The 21,017-nt window shown below is 34.4% G+C and overlaps 2 protein-coding genes across 5 annotated transcripts in view; one reads left to right on the top strand and one right to left on the bottom strand.

The window, feature by feature from the left end:
* LOC145973286 (uncharacterized) overlaps positions 1-21,017 on the bottom strand; it is a 165,698-nt gene that overhangs the window by 12,580 nt on the left and 132,101 nt on the right. For all 3 annotated transcript variants that reach the window (XM_083102569.1, XM_083102560.1, XM_083102554.1), the window contains 3 exons: positions 17,256-17,391; positions 15,423-15,556; positions 7,211-7,457 (listed from right to left, as the gene is read on the bottom strand). In XM_083102569.1, coding sequence (XP_082958695.1) covers positions 7,211-7,457; positions 15,423-15,556; positions 17,256-17,391 — 517 coding nt within the window. The remainder of the gene's footprint in view (positions 1-7,210; positions 7,458-15,422; positions 15,557-17,255; positions 17,392-21,017) is intronic.
* Kl-3 (dynein heavy chain 8, axonemal kl-3) overlaps positions 1-21,017 on the top strand; it is a 207,218-nt gene that overhangs the window by 137,422 nt on the left and 48,779 nt on the right. Inside the window, exon 67 of one of the 2 annotated variants that reach the window (XM_083102466.1) lies at positions 18,906-19,041. The exons of the other annotated variant lie outside the window; for it this stretch is intronic. Within the exon in view, the coding sequence (XP_082958592.1) occupies positions 18,906-19,026 (121 nt within the window). The 3' untranslated portion in view covers positions 19,027-19,041. Of the gene's footprint in view, positions 1-18,905; positions 19,042-21,017 lie in introns of those variants that run through there. 2 annotated transcript variants of the gene reach the window in all.

Here is a 21,017-nt window from a genome sequence, read left to right as displayed (position 1 = left end):
GTTATTAAGACTCAAGGGCGTGGGATTTTAGTAGGTTTCTTGGCTCGTTCTGCCAACAAAAGACGACATCGGCGTCGCCGCGATGATATAAAAGAGGAATGGAGTTCGACGAACTATCAGGGGGTGTGCAAAGGATAGCGTAAGTGAGCGAGGGTACGGCTGTAGACTCGTGCTAAGTCCTAACGTCACGTTTACGTTCTTTTTACTGCGAAGTAATGGTATCGGCGACTAGGAGTAGGCACCATCGCCTCGAATGAAATCCCCGATCACGCCGAGAATAGCTGTGCACTTTTATCGTGTCTCCTCCATCTGCGAGTATAGCGACTTCGGCCGTGAAATCGCTCTTGTAATCGTGACAATGTAAGCCGTAAACGCGCTGATCATTCACTCCGCGAGTTTCCAAGAACCGCTACGTACATAGCTTCTAAACGAACGAAATTATCGATTGCTCTCTGTAAATGATTCGTTTACGCGTTAGATTTTTCGTTTCCCGATATTCACACAGTGAAAAATTGTGCGTCCATATGTTAAAATTTTCTTGTGTTACCACGTTTTGATTAGTACTTTAATGTAAAATTAACATACAACTTATATGTTATTATTTTTATAACGTTTTCATGTGTTACATTTATGTCAACTTCATAACTTAACACTTTGTATATGTCTCTTAGAAATGGAATATTATTTTGAGTATTTTTAACATAACCATTTTAAACAATCAACATGTCTCAAAGTCAATTTAACATTCTAAGAAAAGTTAAAGTAAATCTTCAAAAATAATCTTGAACTTTGACATACAAAATAATCAAATTTACTAAAATCAAATGTTTCTATTACAAATAATTTAAGTTAAAATATAATTACTATTATATGTTAATGTCCTCAACATTTCTTACGAGTTATTGTAACTATTTTTTCATGTGATTTTTAATTAATTTGTATGTTATTTTTACATTACACTTAAAATCACAATAACAAAAATAAATGTAAAGTATTGTGTCAATTATTTAACATTTTTAGCTTGTCAATAAGTAACATACGACGAATGAGTTATTTGAACTTAAAATTTAGAGTGGGGACATGTGAAAAATGTTAATGAATTAACATTTTATTTTTTACTGTGCAGGATAAAGAATTTTTCATCAAATCGATCTTCGATTAGCGACGACGAGTGTGCGCCGATTACGGATTGAATTTATTAGTAATTTACAATTGATCTCTCTGGAATATTGAAGTGATTTATCGAAAATGTTTCTCTCTATGGTGTTTCATTATCGCTATTCTCGTTGTTATGTTCGATACTTTTTGAACATTTATACAAAATTTCTCCCCCGTGGAATCTCAACTCTGTAATTATACCCTGGCTATTTATATTTTCTATAATTTTGTAGTTATTTATATTTTCTTTCTTCATTGAGAAGGCCAGACGAGAACATTTTTTTGTCATCAACCACACATTAAGCTCTATTTAAATCTATTTTTAATTATATCATGGAATTATGTTTGTAAGTAAGCCGAATGCAAGTCTGATACTTCATAAAGTATAACAATTCCACAGATATCACTCGTATATACAAACACGCACATAAACAACGCACTATACGTAACGAAACTTCCGCGGAACGTTAATAAAACCGGAGCGTTAATTGCTGAATTCCTCATTGATTAATAGCGCCGGAGGAAGGCAGGACCTAAGTGAGCCGACAATTTCAGAGACGAGAGAAATAGCTGGTCTCTACGGGGAATAGGTCTTTATACCGCGAAAATAATCCCGAGTCATAATCGCGTTGTTCTTATTTTATTATTTAATATCCTTCGCGCGGATATTATTATGCGATGAAGTGACGCGCAGGCAATCGAGATATTTCATTCGTGTGCCAGAGGATTTTAATTAATACTCAAACAGCGCTGTTGGATATGTATTTTACGGAAAAATGATTCCCCAAGAGAAGAGAGAAAGAGAAGTCTCATCCGCGTTATGCGTACAAATAGGCTGACAGAGAGCGATCGATGTCGGCCAGCAAGCGATTTCAATTACATTTTGTTGCCTCTTGTAATGAGGCGCAGTTTAATCATCGTTAAATTACGCGAATGAGGGATACACCGCGCACCGTATCCCTGTGTTTGTGTAAATTGCTGTTACCGACATTGTGTGATAAATGTGTACGCTGCTCGCGTTGATACGATGGCACTCTTGCTATTAACGATCTTTATGGTGTCAATCAAATAACTTGGTAACTCGGCCTTACCACTCTTCGTCATTGATTAATGGCTCGCAGCGAAGGATCTTCAGGAAGTTTTGCGGGCTTTGTGTGCGCGGGGAAGGAAATATGGTGTATATAACCCCGTCTCTTTCGGTATAATCCCCTATTTATAAACCGCTCGGTAATTTAAAAATCTTTAGAAAAATAGTGCCGCTCTTTATCAGCCTTGAGTAAATCTCTCTCGGGGGATAGAGAAGAAGGACGCGTCAGAAAGAGTATCCTACAACTTCCCAACACTGTCGTGCTACTTTTCCGAGAGATGTTCTTAGATATATGATTATTAATTGTAAGGTACATGCACAAAAAAGATACACACACATATTATATATATATATATCAATTAAAATAAAGTATTCGACCAAACTAGCCAGAAATTTTTTGTTTATTAATACAACGTTTCGACCATATGGTTGTGGTCCTTATCAAGTATATACTGAAATAAAGATTTATAATTAATTAATTAACGGTTAGAATACACAGTAAGCTCACGAATTAAGGTGTGAACAATTCTCATACCGATCAGGAGACAGGCATAGACGATAATTCTGTGAACTGCACAAGTCACATTTGCAAAAAACATTAACTAGATTTGAACTTTAGAGACAAATTGATGTGTCCATGTGGGATTTCGTCAAGAAACTAAATACATCGGGAGGAACAACGAAATTAAGTGACCTTTATTATTTTGTCGTAAATGTTGTTTAAACTCTCAGTGTCTTTCTGTAGGTTTATTAAGTTATTGAGTTTCTTGATATAGAACATCTCAGCAATTTCTCTCTTTCGAACATATTTTTCATTATGCAAAATATTAGGATTCAACCAGTCAAAATCATGTCCGGCTTCCAATCTATGTTTGCTTATAACCGAGTGATTGGTTTCATGTAACTTTATATTATTACAATGTTCTTTTACTCGTGTACGTAAATGTCTTTTTGTTTGCCCAATATATGATAAATTACAATTCTTACAGTTTAATTTGTATACAACACTTGTCTTATCATTATTATGTAAGCTGTCTTTCCCGCGTCTTATTAAATTATTTAGTTTTTTGGTCATTTTGTAGACGACATTAAAGCCACTATTTCGCAATAGACGGTACAGGTCGTGACTCGTATTATCTACGTATCGTATTGTAACAAAATGAGTCTTATCTAAACGAGTGAGATTCACGTCAACCGTATCATTATGGTCGAGATTTTTTTAAAAATTTATTCTTTTTTGAATGTGTCTGTGTATGATATGTTCTGGAAAGCAATTATTAATTAAGGTGTCATGTACTAGCTTGATATTATCTTGCTTGAAGCAGTCGTTAGATAATAAAATTGCATGGTCAACTAAATTGTAGATAGTGTTGATTTTATGTGTTATTTTTAACGGGTGGTTCGAGTAATAGTTGATGTATCTCCCAGACCATGTGGGTTTCCTAAACCAATTGGTAATGAGTCTGTTGTCCGACCGAATGATCTTAACATTTAGAAAACTAATCGACGAATCAACTTCCATCTCATAAGTAAATCTCAAGCGTTCGTGGTAATTATTAAACGTCGTTAGAATTTCGTCCATTCCTGTGCGTGGTACTATTGCAAAAACGTCGTCTACATATCTATAGTAAATAGGAACGGTAAAACTCAGTGAATTTAAGCACTGTGTCTCCAGATCGTCCATCACCATATCTGCTAGGATAGATGATAGCGGAGAACCCATGGGTGTGCCGAAGATTTGCTCATAAAAACGTCCGTCAAACGAAAAGAAAGTTGAATCCAAAATCGCTTCTATTGCATATATAAATTGAGATAAATTAAATTTCGTGTTTTTTGCGATATCGTCCCAACGCTTCTTTATGGCATTTACAACCAATTCCTTGGAACATTTGTAAATAAAGCAAGATAATATCAAGCTAGTACATGACACCTTAATTAATAATTGCTTTCCAGAACATATCATACACAGACACATTCAAAAAAGAATAAATTTTTAAAAAAATCTCGACCATAATGATACGGTTGACGTGAATCTCACTCGTTTAGATAAGACTCATTTTGTTACAATACCATACGTAGATAATACGAGTCACGACCTGTACCGTCTATTGCGAAATAGTGGCTTTAATGTCGTCTACAAAATGACCAAAAAACTAAATAATTTAATAAGACGCGAGAAAGACAGCTTACATAATAATGATAAGACAAGTGTTGTATACAAATTAAACTGTAAGAATTGTAATTTATCATATATTGGGCAAACAAAAAGACATTTACGTACACGAGTAAAAGAACATTGTAATAATATAAAGTTACATGAAACCAATCACTCGGTTATAAGCAAACATAGATTGGAAGCCGGACATGATTTTGACTGGTTGAATCCTAATATTTTGCATAATAAAAAATATGTTCGAAAGAGAGAAATTGCTGAGATGTTCTATATCAAGAAACTCAATAACTTAATAAACCTACAGAAAGACACTGAAAGTTTAAACAACATTTACGACAAAATAATAAAGGTCACTTAGTTTCGTTGTTCCTCCCGATGTATTTAGTTTCTTGACGAAGTCCCACATGGACACATCAATTTGTCTCTAAAGTTCAAATCTATTTAACGTTTTTTGCAAATGTGACTTGTGCAGTTCACAGAATTATCGTCTATGCCTGTCTCCTGATCGGTATGAGAATTGTTCACACCTTAATTCGTGAGCTTACTGTGTATTCTAACCGTTAATTAATTAATTATAAATCTTTATTTCAGTATATACTTGATAAGGACCACAACCATATGGTCGAAACGTTGTATTAATAAACAAAAAATTTCTGGCCAGTTTGGTTGAATACTTTATTTTAATTGATCCGTTCATTATTAGACTAGCGATTAGGACATTTTATAATATATATATATATTTTGTGAATAACATTAATTATATAATTAAAATCTACGACGATGTGATTCTCAAAACGGTTTACGAATTCGGGGTATAACTTTGACATCGTGATTTTATTGTCTTCGATTGTTATCGTATCGTAAATATCGTTGAGACGCGCACAATCGCAGCGAGAGATATCCCCCATGAGTCATCTTTCTGCTTCCGAAGGGGAGTGAATTTGCTTTCGCAACTTTTGCGTTTACATGCGACTGCACGCGCGACGATTTAAAGGGTGGATAGAGGAGGGGAATCGGAAATAAGACACGCATTAAATCGGAGTGACGGATGAATCGCCGCGGAATGATTCGATCGAGAAGACGGATACGGGATCATTTTCTGTAACTGGATAACGGCTATGCTTTTCCAGCTGGAACAATCGTAACCCCCGCGACTTCTTGGCGAGCGACTGATACGGCTACGACGAGCACATAACTGTCGCTGAACGGCGTGATTCACGTGAAAGATTGCGCATGGCTCGATACATTCATGGGGTCGCAGGACCATAAATGTTATTGTCGCTCTTAGCCTTATTACATTTGCACGCTTCCAGAAATGTCCCTTCTAAGAACCGCGCACGCCATGTTGTCTGCGCGTATTTCGCAAAACTGTATGCAGCCATGGAGATGGAGAATTCGCCTCGAGAATTGCGATAAAGAGAGAGATCGTACATCATATCTTATTAGACTGCAAATAAGCGTTGAAGTCGCGATGCCGATTATTCTCGCTCGTATCTCTCGTGCATGAGTTACCATTATTACTCGTTCTAATCGAATTCATTTCTTGTGTTGTTTTCATAAGTCTAATAGATATATAAATGATAAAACTAATGTAATATAATAATATAAAATATATAATATAATATAAATATATAATATATATAATAAAATATATAATAAAATTTATAATACAATAAATAATATAAATGTAACATCAAATAAATATAATAATAAATAATACATATATAATAAATATATAAAATAATATATATAAATAACAAATAATAAATAATAAATATAAATAATAAATATGTGTGATAAAAAATAAATATACAAATATATAAATAAATATATAAAATGATATGTATAAATAATAGATGTGTGATAAAAAATCGATCTTATCATAGATAGAGAAAAAAAGAGGGATTTTGCGCCTCGTTAAATTTGAAAATCAACTGTACGACTCGGTTCATCACGTTTGACTTGTGTTACTTGGGCATAGAAAAAGCATTTATGCGCGCTTGTGCCGTCTCATTTAGCTTGATCAACAAAGTTCGTTCAGTTGAATAGCGTCGCGCGATTCGTAAGCGCACGCTTGACTATCACAGTCGCAATAGATATGTCGTGCTAATGCTCGTTCCGGTTTCATAGCTTTGTCGGAGACAGTTGATCGTATTGCTATCGATACTGCATTGATTCGATGTCATGACAAAACGCCGATATATGGCGCTCAGAAAGTATTCTCCCGTTGCTGTCTTTCTGTTTACCATTGCCACTCGTTTTTCTTTTAAAACATCGATCTTCGCGGCAATGCGCGAATGTGAGTTAAACTTTTACGCCCATTGTAAATTCGATGAGTGTTATTTATTCGCTTGCGATTGCTAAGTATCTCCAAAACTTTTTAGGATGATACACAAGTAAACGTGAAATGTCTACGATCTATCTAGTTCATAGTCTTTAAATACCGACCTAGTCTACAAATAACAATTATTATTACATCATATAACATAATTAAATCTAATTAAAAAATTCAAATTTATAATTTCTAAAATTAAATTATAAATAAGCAGTACACGATAAAAAAACGAAGAATTTAAAAAATTCTATTAATAAAAATCTGAATATATATTCAGATTCGACATTAATTAATCAAAGATAGATATTTAGAGATATACAGTCATAAAAGAACAAATAGAACAATTTTTTTCTAATAAAAGATGGAGCGTTATTTTTCCGAGCGACTGAAAGAGATTCCTAAAAATAACAAAATCAGAATAGAAAGTAGATATAATATATAATTGATAGCTACTTACCACCGTATGGTGATGATTTTACACCGGTGATAGGTGCGAGATGCGGTTTGTCCTCGGTGATTTCGATGTCCGCCGATTTGCGATAAACGTCCGAGATGGAGGCCGTACAGCGTAGATGTAAGCGTCCAGTGCGAAACATGTTCTCCTTCACTTCAAATTGTATTATCGATTTTGATATTGTAGATTGTGTATCGTTATTATAAGAAGAATAGTTTTTTATTTTGTACTGCGCATTGTCCTCCGTGATCTAAAACAATAAACATCATTTGAATTAACGCGACGTATTTTATCGAGATATTTTTTAGCATGTAGAATAATAAATATTAATTCTAATAAATATTAAATCTTTTTTATTTTATTATTTATATATTCTTTTCATATATTTGAATTATTCTTATTACTATAGAATTATTGCATAAAATATTTATTATAAAATTTAATCTAAATTATATATTTTTATTTTATGCATTGTATGAATGGATAAAATTTCTTTCTTTAAATATACAATTTCAGAAAATTCATCAAAGCTCGTATCTGTACATAAATCAACCGATTTACAAACATTTAATTTTGAATAATTAATAATCGTGTATTTTAGGGAAAATTTATTTATCATTTATTCAATATAACCAAGTGAGTACATTGAAATATCTTTTGTATTTATTATCATATCTCACAAAGGGAATTACTATTGCTATTTGTGCTGAAGATATTACGCGACTACATTGCTCTTAATGCAGATAAAGCTTATCTTTTGTTGTCTCTTGTAACTGCATCTTTTGTTTCTATACGAGAATAAAATAAAAAAGAATGAGCAGAAAGGGACTGGTGGAGTCAGAAGTCGGTGTTATTACTTTGAGAACAAACGTGAGGATGCGAATTGTGTTTTAACAACGTAATTCTATATAATATATGTAATATAAAATTTCATGGATTATAAAATTATAACTTTGATATACGAGAATTATATCTTTTGACTTCTTATTTACTTTTATAGATGTTGCTTGCAAGAAGCAACCTCGTCGATCCTTTTCAACATTGTTTGGAAACTTATTCATTTATTTCAAAAATATCTCATTGTTAAAGAAAGAGAGAGAAAGCTGTATAAATTTTACATCAAAAATAAGCATTACACGTTTCAGTTGTCCAGATATCCGGATAATCCGAATATTCGAAAAATCCGGATTTAGCAGCTGAAATCCGGATATATGTATATCCAAAGAGTCCAATAAAAATGTCAAGGCGGATTTGAAACCCAGATAATACGAAATTTGAGAATATCAGAAGATATCTTAATAATATCAATCTCCGCCATTGTACGTGTAAAGCGGAAAAAGTTTATTCTTCATCTCTTTTCGTGAATATATATTCAAGAGTATTGTAACATAGATTTCTCTTTTAAAATCGTATAAGATTAATAAGCAAACTATAATTTCATCTTTTATAAAAACGATTGTGAGACAGTATAAAATTTCGAATTAAACGACTCGATGTGGTAAAGATGTATATTATTATCGCCACATTTTCATACTACACGGTACACGTCAACGTCAACTGCGCCGTGACAGAAATATAAATGCATGATCCGTAATAAATGAGGAGGGGCGACCTTATTTTATGTACAAGCAGGATTACTTTCAAGAAGAATATATGACCAAGAGAAGAAACGAATTTGTCTTCGATCGTCCGCTACGTTACGAGAACAAGAAAACTCCCCGAGAGCTCCGAAGGCGACGTTATCATTTGTAGAACAAACAAGGACATACATCATGTCCGCGGGCGTACGGTGTCACGTGCGGATACAGGCTACATCCATAAAGCATAAAGCATAAAGCTGATGCCATCACAGATGCCATCTTCTCTCGCACCTCCTTTTTCCCTCTTCTGGGTGTCACATGAAGAGTGCCGGTCGTCTCTTGCGCGTACGTGTATAATGTTCGACTCTAAAGTGCATTACGTACAATCTTCATAACTTGGAAAGCGAGTTTTGATAATATTACTCGGCTAGATGCTCTCGAAATAAGGGATTGATTGACACGTTGATGGTGCTATAGAGTTTCCGCGTGGTTTGCTTTCGCCTCATTGTCTTTGCGAATGTAATGTTCTCTGCTTCGCTGTGCATACATTTTCCACATAGCGCATACATCCCTACAATGTATTGCGGATCTTGCATTTCGCAATGCAGCTACTATATTTGTCCCTATATTTGGAAGCACATACAGCGAATTAGCGTAAAATATCGCATGCAATAACTAGATTTATGCGATTGTGACTTCGATGTGTGACTTTGAGAGAGTAATGTGTAATATTCGCATGCCTTTTATACGTATAAATTGTTGTTACGACTATGAAATATATGTATAATAAAAATTAGAATGCAGAAATAATTGATTAATTCTTCTCTTCTCTTTTCAGAAATATTTTATTAACTCTTTTAATAAAAAATTTTCAAGACTCAGAATTTTATCTTACCGTGCAAAGTACCGTGAGAATTATAAATTACTTTACCAACTTTACACTCGTATGACTCATATAACTTCGAGAATAACGTGTAATATTCATACTTATTATTATTTCATACCATTATTATTACAACGTAGATTATTATAATTATGAAATATATGAAAGTGTAAAATTAGAAAGATATAATTTATTAACACTTTTAAATGAAGAATTTTCAAGTCTCGGAACTTTATTTTGCCGTGCAAAATATTGTAAATTACCTCATCAACTGCATTTTCCATCAGCAGTGTATATTGCAATTTTTACTGTATAATTTATATAGTTTGTAACAGTTCGTAACAGTTCTACGAATATTTCCAGCCATGCGAGAGAACTTTCGAAATGGAAATCAGGTGCATAAAAAACGCAATAAAAGTCCGAAAATTACGTTCGGTTTCGAATTTACGAGAATGCACGCGCTGTGTGACTAGGGATTATTTGCCCGAAATATTGGTGGATGTTTCATATGCCGGAGCAAAGCTTTCCGGTAGAGCGCGGGAAGCAAGGCGGAAATATTGGCGGCGAGAAAATATGAGCGAAAACTTGATTTGAGATAGGTGGAGTTTTCTTGGCAGCGGATCAAGCGCATACTTATATACCTACCTATCTACCTACCTACGCAGACAAATGTATGTGTTCAAGTTATATATGTACTCATGCGGAGAAAAGCAAAAGACGATAGAAGAAGGGGCTATATAAGGGAGAGAAGGGGATAAGCAAATGGTCAATCGATGAAAACGATTTTCTAACTCAGTGACTATTTTCTGCATTACACGGAATTGCTACTTGATAAGACTACGTTTTCTAAATGGACACGTTTAGAACGAAATTGTTAGAAAACTCGAGAAATTCCCGCTTCTTATCTTCTCTAATTTCTCTAATTTCTTTTCTCTTATCGAACGCAAGTCATTTAATTTTTTTCATCTGACAGTTCACATGGTCATTTTCGAATTAGCACACTACACTTGACGATATTTTCAACATTGACTTTTAATTTTAATTCTAATTTTTAATTATTGTCTGATGGCATTCAAATCTGCAATAATATTTGGAAATTTTTTGCAAATATATTTGCATATTTTGGATATATTTGCATATTTTGGAAATTTGGAAATATTTTGCAAATATATTTGCAAAAATATATTAATGCCTGGCGTACAGCAGATTGTCTCGCAACCTGCAGTGATACGGTCACGAAGATCTTGAATATCACGCACTGGTGGCATTTTTGAACGTGTCCGTGAATCGATGCGTCGACGTGTCACTGCTTATATTCAGGAAAATGGTGAACATTTTCAACATTTATTGTAACATACTCAAGGTCACATTAAATCCAAATGTAAATAAGCCTAATTAAACGATTGTCGTCTACAATAATTAATCCTAAATTTTTCCTTGTGTAAGTAATACAGCTAACAGTATTTTCAACATAACTCCTGAAATAAGCATTTCCGTACCTATGTCCATATAACATTTTTTCATCCTTCAGGTGTGAGGAATATCTCCTTAAATTTTTGACATACCTTTTTAGAACACCCTGATAATCCTTGTGAAACAAACACCCTGATAATCCTTGTGAAACAAATTCTTTCTACAATATTGATTCTATTTATTATATAGAAACATATTTTTTCTCAATAGAAAAAAAGAGAGAGAAAAGAAAATATAAAAATATTATGATAAAATTAATATGACAAGTCAAGCGCTTAATAATTAATTGTTGATTTTAGTTTTATAAGCATACGTTGATGTATAAATTTACTGCCTTAACATGAGTTATATACGAACAAAAGACATCGAGAAGCTTTTAAAGATTGCCAAGTAGGAGTCGTTGAATCGCGGATGAGTCAACGAAAAGTATGCCCGCAATAGGGGGAACGTGTTCTGTTAGAACAGCTACGGAAGAAGTTGTCAACAATAGCGATACTTGGAACTAAGAAAAGTAGGCGATGACACACGCCATGGGCAATGGAAGAATGCGAATCGAAAATAAAGAGGGGCGAAACGGCGACCCCTGTGCACTTTCGGCAGGGATGCTTTCACTAGGGTGAGACTATTGTTCCTCTCGGAAATGCGAATTTTCACTTACGTTTGTCGAAACACTATCCTGTTGCTTGCTCCGCGTCGTATTATTTTAAAGGTCAAACGGTGATATTTCATCGCGTTTTTTCAAGCGTCTATCTAGAAATTGCACGCGCTCATTCGTTATTTCGGGCTAAGCTGAGAATTTCGTTAAAAAAATCCAATTTATACACCCATAAAGTTTTATCACCCCCGGTAAAGTTATAATATTCCCAAATTTTCATTACAGTTTTTATTATAAATCAACACGGATTAATATAATCTTTGTGTTCTACTTCACTATGTGTTGAAATCACGTAAAAAAAATTCTCGATATCACTTTTAATTGCGACTATGTATAATAAAAAAGCAGATTGAAAAACAAATAAAAAACGACAGTACAATTCATGCAATGTAGAAAATAATATTGTTAAATAATAATTATTCTTGTAATGGAAATATGCTTTAAACTATTTTCATATATATTATGCTAATAAACTTTTATATATCATGTTTCATAAAAAACAAGCTGTATATATTATATATATTATAATACATAACATAATTTATTATAAAACTAAAATTGTGTGTATATCCAAGTATTAAATACATAAATCATTATATATATATGTAAAAAAGTATGTGGAAAAAAATATTTTCCATTAAATACATACACACAGACTGAAAACATTATGACGTTAAATAAATTGCCTTCAGACAAAATTCGAAGGCATTTTATTTTTACTCTCTGTATCATTTAATTATTAATAAATCATATTAATCTCTTACACAATGTGCACACATATTTGAGACTATTGCGAAAATTTCAAGCTTAACATTATTGCGTATTTTTAAGAGAGTGAAACATCATTAAAATCTCAATGTACAATGATAGAAATTGAATTTAACAAGATTCGCTCGCGATCGAATACGGTTGCCTGATATGCAAATAAATCGTTATTTCGCGGCTTTCGTTAAATCAACTAAATTATTCCGTTAAATCGCTCCAACGTCGTTTCGCCGCGCTGACGTTTTCCCAGTTTTCCACCGGCCGAAAGTGAGTTACGCCGTTTCAATCGTCAGAATGAAAAGTGTCAAAGGACGGCATAAATCTGCTCGTTCAAAAACAAAGCGCCGCCCTCTGAAAACGAATATTCCGTGGAAAATATCGCGCGTCCTGGTTATTTAAACCAATGGTACTCTCTATAGATATTTCCGCATGTCAAGATGACGGTATCGGCGATGTCGTTTTTATTTTTTTCTCTTTCTTCCCCCGAAGTATCTCACTCGACGTGAGCTTGCAGCTAAGCAAGTTAGCGCGCAAATATTGCTTCCGTAAATTGCGCTGGACGAACTCCTCGATAATTACGCCGATGCGATTAAAGCTGAATTAAGTCATAAAGCGGCTGGTCTTGCGCGCGAGACCTGAAATACTGCGAGTAAAAGCACGTAATTTATTAACGCAGTTAATGCCGATTCGCAGGAAATTCAACGGGACGCAATCCAGCGAGACAACATACACTCCAGATATTTAATCCAGACATCAGGGATACAACTTTGCCAATCGATACATAGGACACTCGACGATATAGAGAGCAAAACTGTACACTTAATACTTACTCTATCTGTTTTTTTCTGTCTCTCTCTACTTTTTTTTATATGTTTCTTATATCTTTCTCTTAGTACTCTTTAGAGCAATCATCTTATATTGCACTCAACAGGAGGACTCTACAGATTGCTAGCATACGCGAAGATTTTCTACTTGAAGGTTCTTTGAGATTTATGATGGATCCAATACGTCTTTATTGTTAATCGTTTAACATGTGTATATCTCTGATTTGCATTACTTGAGATTATGTTTATAATATACAAACTATTAATACATAATAATGAAAGAGATGCATGCGCTACTCATTGTCAGCTTTATGCATTTTATTTTAATTAGTATTTTCATGCAGTTTTTATACTTATATGAAAAGAGCGTTATTCACAACTAAAACAAACTGTTCAGATTCATGAATATTTGTTAATGAATATTTCACATCGAATAGATTTCCAAACGTTTTCACATGCAATGGCAAACTATATGAATAATGAATAGCGATAAAGTGAGCTTGAACTCGTATCTATAGTCCGACAATTTGACCAATAATAAATGTGTACAAATTTTGGTATCAAAGGGATCCATTTGAAAGTATAATATTTTGTACAAGAAATTGTACATAAAACTTTTCGTATAAGAATATACGTGAAAAATATATGGGCGATATGTACTGTGATGAAAAAAAATTTACTAAAATTTATTAAAAAATTTTAAAATTGATTGAACACAAGTTCACATGAAATATATAAAAGGTACATAATGTACACATATGTAATATATACGCGTTTCCAGAACATTAAAGCAATAATTCGCTTGCGCAGTTGTTATAAAACGACAACGAAAATCAGATGTATTGAAACGCGAAATGCCAATTTTTTAAATTAATTTTGCGTACTCTTTGTAGCATATTATCGTATTAGAAACAATATCTCTATTGAAAATAACTTATGAACAATTACGTATAATGATAATTAATAATTTTAATGCACAGTCACATTGTAAAGTATACTTTTGCTTTGCTTTTTATTCTGTAGCAAAATATTAATTATCGTACAAGTTATTATAAAATTAAAAATAGAATTGATTAAAGTCATTATAATTACGTTTTGTGCTTATCCAGAAATTATTGATAAAACTAATGTTAATATTTATATATCATCTTAATTAGTATCATGCGGAATGCGCTGCAGATTAATAATCTAAAAATAAAATTCCGTCCATGAACTTAGTTTATTAACAATCACGCGTTGATCATCCGGACGTGCATAGAATGTTTCAAAGTAACGGTAACTATAGACACATCCTTTATTAAATTTTAATATTAAATTATGTCAGTAAACTTAAGATATCTCAAACAAAGTTTACGCAAATACGAATTTTTGTCAACTATAAACGTGTAGTTAAAAATTCGTATTCGCGTAAAAAATACCTATAAAATGTAAGATTTCGTTTCTTTATTCTTTCGAATCTCTAATTTTTTCACTTCTTGCTTGTTGTCCTAATTTCTCTTTCTCTCTCTCTCTCTCTCTCTCTCTCTCTCTCTCTCTCTTTCTCTTCCTCTTTTCAATAAGATAATTATTTTATATGGAGTTAATTCTCCAATATGATTGTTACATATTTTGTAACTTTTTCCGATTGGTTATCTTTACTAAAAATACTATTTTTGACAACTTTTCTCATTAACTTCATTACTTGTTCTTACGAAATAATTTGCATACAAAATCGTATTACGTGCTACAAATTACGATGCGGCGTCGCGCGCGTCTCGATTCTTTCGCGTAAATCCCGCGACGCTGGTACCTCGATATTGCTGCGGTATAGCAAGGAGAGAAGCCTCGGGTGAACAGAACGGCGTAATAGAACGAGGGGATGAAGGGTCGAAACAACAGAATAGAATAGGCGCGCAGGCTCGGAGTCTTCTCTGCGTGCAACTCTAATCATCTAGTAAGGTCACGTAACTGCGACTACGAAGACGTATATATATATATATATATATATATATATATAAGGTAAGGACGAGGCGGGCTTGCGAGAGACGATACTTACAGGGTCCCCGTTGAGCTTCCATGTAATAGTGGGGGCTGGTCGGGAGTAGCCTGAGGAGCAGTTGACTCGCAGCGTCTCGCGCACCGCTATGCGCTCCTTCTCGGTACGAATCGTAGGATCCGTTTTTGGGGCGTCTAAGGCATAATAATTATGTCGTTTAGCACATGCGACTTGCTGCACGACGGCACTAACTCGACATCTGGCGAAACGCCAACGCCGAGGGCGTCACGGAGCGCACTAGCGGAAACACTTGAGCTACGACCCCGTCATGTTCGCTATTAGTGACGAGGGCTAGTGCGTCCAAAAACGATGGATCCCTCGACGCTGTCGTTGCTACGCATCTCGTTTAACAATTTATAATCTGCGTCGCGTAGTGATTTTCTTGATCTTGATTTTATTACCGAATTTTGTATCATTCGTGAGCGTATGAAAGTTATTTATGCAAGATGTATCGTGCGATTTATTTGTTTAAAGAAATCGAAACACTAGGGAGGTGGAAATTCTAATTTATTATGACGTAATTTATTATGACATTGTTTATTTCAACAATTATTTCTTGCAATTATGCTTGCGATTGTTGCTCGCTTTATTTCGCATTGCATTTTAAATTGTTCTTGCTGATATGTAATTTGTTATCATTATTATTTATGATTTAAAATGAAACATTGTGATTTAAGTAATGGAAAATTGCGTTTTATATTTTGATCTGCTTATTAATAATTATTTAGAAATACATCAAGTAAAATTATCAGTATAAACAAATATTTCATAAAGAGTTAAATATTTAGTAAGATAATATTTCGGAGTGACATAAATCAGCTGTTATACGCGGTACGCTACTATGTACGCAAAGCCCTACGTGCTGTCATTCGCGAGACTCGAGTTACTTCGTGTGCTATCCTTCGAAACACGATCATTCTCTATAAATATTTAGCCATTTTCAGTCCGGTTAATTAACTTCGCGATTACAGATTTGTAAACGTATCAAGATTGTAGCTATTTATCGAAATAAATATTTCGCACAATTAATTCGTTCGGAAAAAGTGAAATAATAGAAAATAAAAATTATCACTTATCGTTCTGTTAGATATTTATAAGTAATAATTATTTTTTAACAATTTGTAGATGCACTCCTATACATTTCACATCACAATCAACAATCGATTGAGTGATCAATGATAATTTTTTGATGCATAAGAAGAAACATTCAAAGATTGAATTATTGAAGCTGCGAAAGATGATCAATAGTAATCAAAAGTAAAAAATATACATGAATGCGTATGTTTTCACATATTTATGTGCAATGACATAATTTACGTAAAGTAAACGGAAATGCGTAAAATAAACAGAAAACGTGTAAACTATATTTGTTTTGCTTTTTTAATTTGTTTTGTCGCATGTACAATTTTAATCGACAGTTTTATTTCAGTCTACTCTCTTAGATTATATAACAAAAGTGTAAAAAGAGTATAGTTATTATTTTAATAATTATGTTTTATACGATATTGTGTTCTTGTACGAAATCAAAATTTAATTGCATATCAGAGAGGATTAAAAAAAAGAGAAAGAAGACGGATTCAATTTGTTTATCGAAAATGGGAACAAAATATCTTATTGCAGCTTTATAGGCTACATCGATCTCGCTTAAATCCGGTATTAGAGCTGGTCGTTGATCCTCATACGTACTTGCAAAATGTATCGTCGCTTTGAAATCGAACACCGAGATAAATGGAAATGGAACGTATTGCGGACAATCCCAGACCGGCAAATTTATCTCTCCCGAGGGGGAATGGAAATAAAAAGTTTTTAATTCCCAACGATTGGCATACTTACCGACTACTTCCATTTTGGCCCTCGCTATCAAAGTGTGGTAGGAAGGACTGCCAGCGGACACCTCGCACTTGTACGTCCCGGTAAGTCGCCTGGACACGTTCATCAATGTCACATCGTGTGTGTTCGATTCGGAATCCTGTAAAACGTGAAACCTGATGTACTGTGTTCCACCTACGCCCTCTCCGCCGCCTATTCCACCCGCTCTATTTCCTATAATCCTTCACTCTGCGATCTATCCCTCTTTCACCACGTTTTTTTTTTCTTTTTTTTTCGACGGTACGAAAAGTTTCGCCATTTCTCATGCACGATAGATTCGCATCGCATATAGTTATAGGGTCGCTTTCATAATCGCGATCGCCTAACTAGAGAGTACTTTGACATCGATAATTCACCGGCGTGAAATCGCATTTTCGCGCGATCTAGTGAGAATTTATACGAAAAGGTCTACAACAATTCTACAATTCAACATTTTTCAATGTTGCTTTAATTAAACTTTATGCTCGGCAATCTCGAGTTGAGAGAAAGTTTGTCGGAAGTAATAAGATAAGAATATTCATTACGGATGATTCACCACTTCTAGATAGTCAACGTTCTTTTATTCCGTTCTATAACAAGGATGTTGTAATCACAATAATAAAAGATGACAGAGAAGCAAATCAGACATCAGAATCAGTCGTATTTGTACCCAGTCACTCTGTCTCATTGATTCTGTGTAGGATGAGAGAGGGAACACGATAATAAGTATCGATCGCGCATTCCGATGACTTTGCTAAAAGTATGAATCCTCAGTAAAACTGTCACTAAAGTAATGCCGTTCGCGAAGATTCCTTTCAAAACGACATTCTACAGAGTGCTTTTACAGGCGCTTGAAGAGAGAGAAACCCTCTTACGATGCTAGATATAGATTACTGCTCGGATAAGAATTTTTTACTGATTCATCTTTGCTGAGAGCATCACATTTTATCTCAGATAACGAAAGATAAAAGACAAAAGTTTCTTGTCTCGCAATATCGATTACAGTGATATCGATTCAAAACACACGTGTGACTTTTGCTAAAATAAGTTAGCAACGTGCTTCGACTTTATATGCTACTTTCGGATCTGCCAGAGAAATGTGCATATCAATCTTCGAAAACTTCAAATGACGTAATCATTTTTTTTTCGATATGAAAATACATAAAAATGCGCTCAACGAGTTTTAAGCGGAAGCAAAGTTGAAGTAGGGCGTAACTTTGCTATCCCATAAGAGATTAATAATTTAAATTTAAAAGAAGCATAATAGAAATATATATGTATGTTAATGAATTAATTTCATTTTATATTAATATTAATATATTGATTTAAATTTATAATTTATTATTACTATTTATATGTTATTACATTTTATGCAATCTTGGATTAGTCGTAATAAGTAAATTTATTCATATATTTATATTTTCGAAATATTAAATGCATATTAAATTAATCTGCCTCTCCCATTCAATGTCTCTCCGTGTCGAATCCTCCTGATATTAAGCACTGGTCTAATATTGCTCTGCATTTTATACCTCTGATCGATTCTACATCCGAATCTTTTAAATCTGAATCGTACGATTCGCCTGCGTCCGCTCTCGTTTCTTTTTTGCGCCACCTTTCTTTTGCTCTTCGCAGGCATTTATATTCATCGCGGCAAGCGTCTCCACCTCCTTTACAAACTATATCGGATGAGGGGACAAGTCTTTTTCACCGTTTCTTCCGCTTCTGGCATCGGCGTGGACGAGACGGTCGATGAAAAATATCATTGAAAGGGATTGCAGCCACGACTATTCGGATCTGCCGAAGCGGAAACTGAGAGAGCCACGCGTTACCTCCTTTATGAAAAGTGTGAACATGCACCCTATTTTTCCGAGCGCGTTCTATACTTCCGATTAGACGAGGCTGCATGAACAAATACATACGTAGGTTCGGATCATCAGATTTAAATATAAATAACAATATAGAAATTGTGCTGATGCTCGCTGCAAGACTTTACTTCCGGATGTAACAAAGAAGATAAAGTGTCGCAAAATTTTTGACGCTGTTGAAGCGTTTGCTTTAATAAAAAAATTGAATTTTCGTGCTTATCATTAATATATATAATTTATACCAATTAATTCAATCATCCAGTAAAAATCTCTAATGCAATAAAATTGAAATGTTTTCTCTAAACATTTATTTTTAAATAAAATATATATACTTATAAGCATATATTTATATATTTAACCTATGTAAATTTGATAAAATATGTTTTTCCCTTCAAAAGCAACATTCCAAGTTTTACTCTTTGTATTCGTTAAAATGCTACGAGCGAGGTATTTGCTCTCGATTCATCGATTACATCGCAGTAACAATAGCTCAGTACCGTTACATGATATTACGGACCATGACTCACACGGAACAAATATCGTCTATTCTTATATCGACTGAAAGTACTCGGGTTGTGGAGATATACGAGCCAATCGAGATAGACGATGGAAAACTTAATCGAATAGTGAAAAATTATTACCCTAAATCTTCGGGTGCACACCAACGCGGCGATCACGTTTCACGTACTACGAAATGTTTCACGTACAAACGGATCTCTCCCTCGAGTTTAGCTCGGCGATAACGCGGTAATGATCAGCGAGAAGGATATTGTTAAATGGTGTTAAAGGGAGAATATTATCGCGCTGTTACATAACGGCATAGCTGTTCAGAGACTCGACGCGGATTTTATTGTCGCGATAATTTCAGATGATCGAACGAAAACGCCTGCTAATCCACCTGTCAAATGTCGAATCAGCTGACTGTCAGCCGACGCGCGCGCACGAGCGTTGTAAATTCTTCTTGTTATAAAGATTACACGCAGCCGCGCATAGCTACCTACCGACTTCAGATGCTTTATACGTTCATGAAAATTCCCAGCTTCCTATCTATCCCAGCTCGAGTCGAGCTTAAATCTTGTGCGCGTCTTGCTATATACTCTAGCGAGGCGAAACCGTTCGTCTCGCCATAACGTCGTATAATTCACGGAGCAGTCACTTCCGAATTAATATTCGTTCATTAAATTGTTTCGGGGAAGCTATGTATCACGGAATATTACTGATATAAGATACTACGCTTTACGCTTTTATAATCCTATATTTTCTCCCTATATTCGAATTTCTCCGAAATATATAAGTATCGAAGAAAAAGAAATCTTATTCCAATGTCGATTTTATAATTACATTAAAGGGCGCAAAGCGAGAATCCTGTAGAACTCCGAATTCACGCGGACTTTTCAGGTCTATATTTTCTCCCTATATTCGAATTTCTCCGAAATATACAAGTATCGAAGAAAAAGAAATCTTATTCCAATGTCGATTTTATAATTACATTAAAGGGCGCAAAGCGAGAATCCTGTAGAACTCTGAATTCACGTGGACTTTTCAGGCAGTTGGAAAAAATTGAATCCTTATTGTCGCGATTCGAGGGAAGAAATTGAGAAGACCGTCTTGCGTTGAATGAAGCGTCCCCCCCTGTAACGTCGCGACGATGTCACTTTGCTATTGCCTCTTCCGATAGTTTCCGCTTTCCATATCGTTCTCTCCTCTCGTCTCATCTCTGTGTCCGTCTCATGTCGAGAAATATCTTAAACTGCAGAGTCTCCTGTGACACCTTTCAAGTGTCACTTCGCTTCTTCTCACCGCTGTTTTCACTTTCTGATTACTTCTCCCTCCACCCTCAACATGTTTCCATTTTTCACGCCCTTATTCGTCGAGTTCC

This window comes from Camponotus vicinus, unplaced genomic scaffold (assembly GCF_025532165.1).
Source record: "Camponotus vicinus isolate PSW18456_S1 unplaced genomic scaffold, iyCamVici1.0 SCAF_1, whole genome shotgun sequence".
In the NCBI taxonomy this organism is placed as follows: Eukaryota; Metazoa; Arthropoda; class Insecta; order Hymenoptera; family Formicidae; genus Camponotus; species Camponotus vicinus.
The sequence above is the reverse complement of the archived record's forward strand: the minus strand, read 5'-3'. Positions and strand labels throughout refer to the sequence as shown.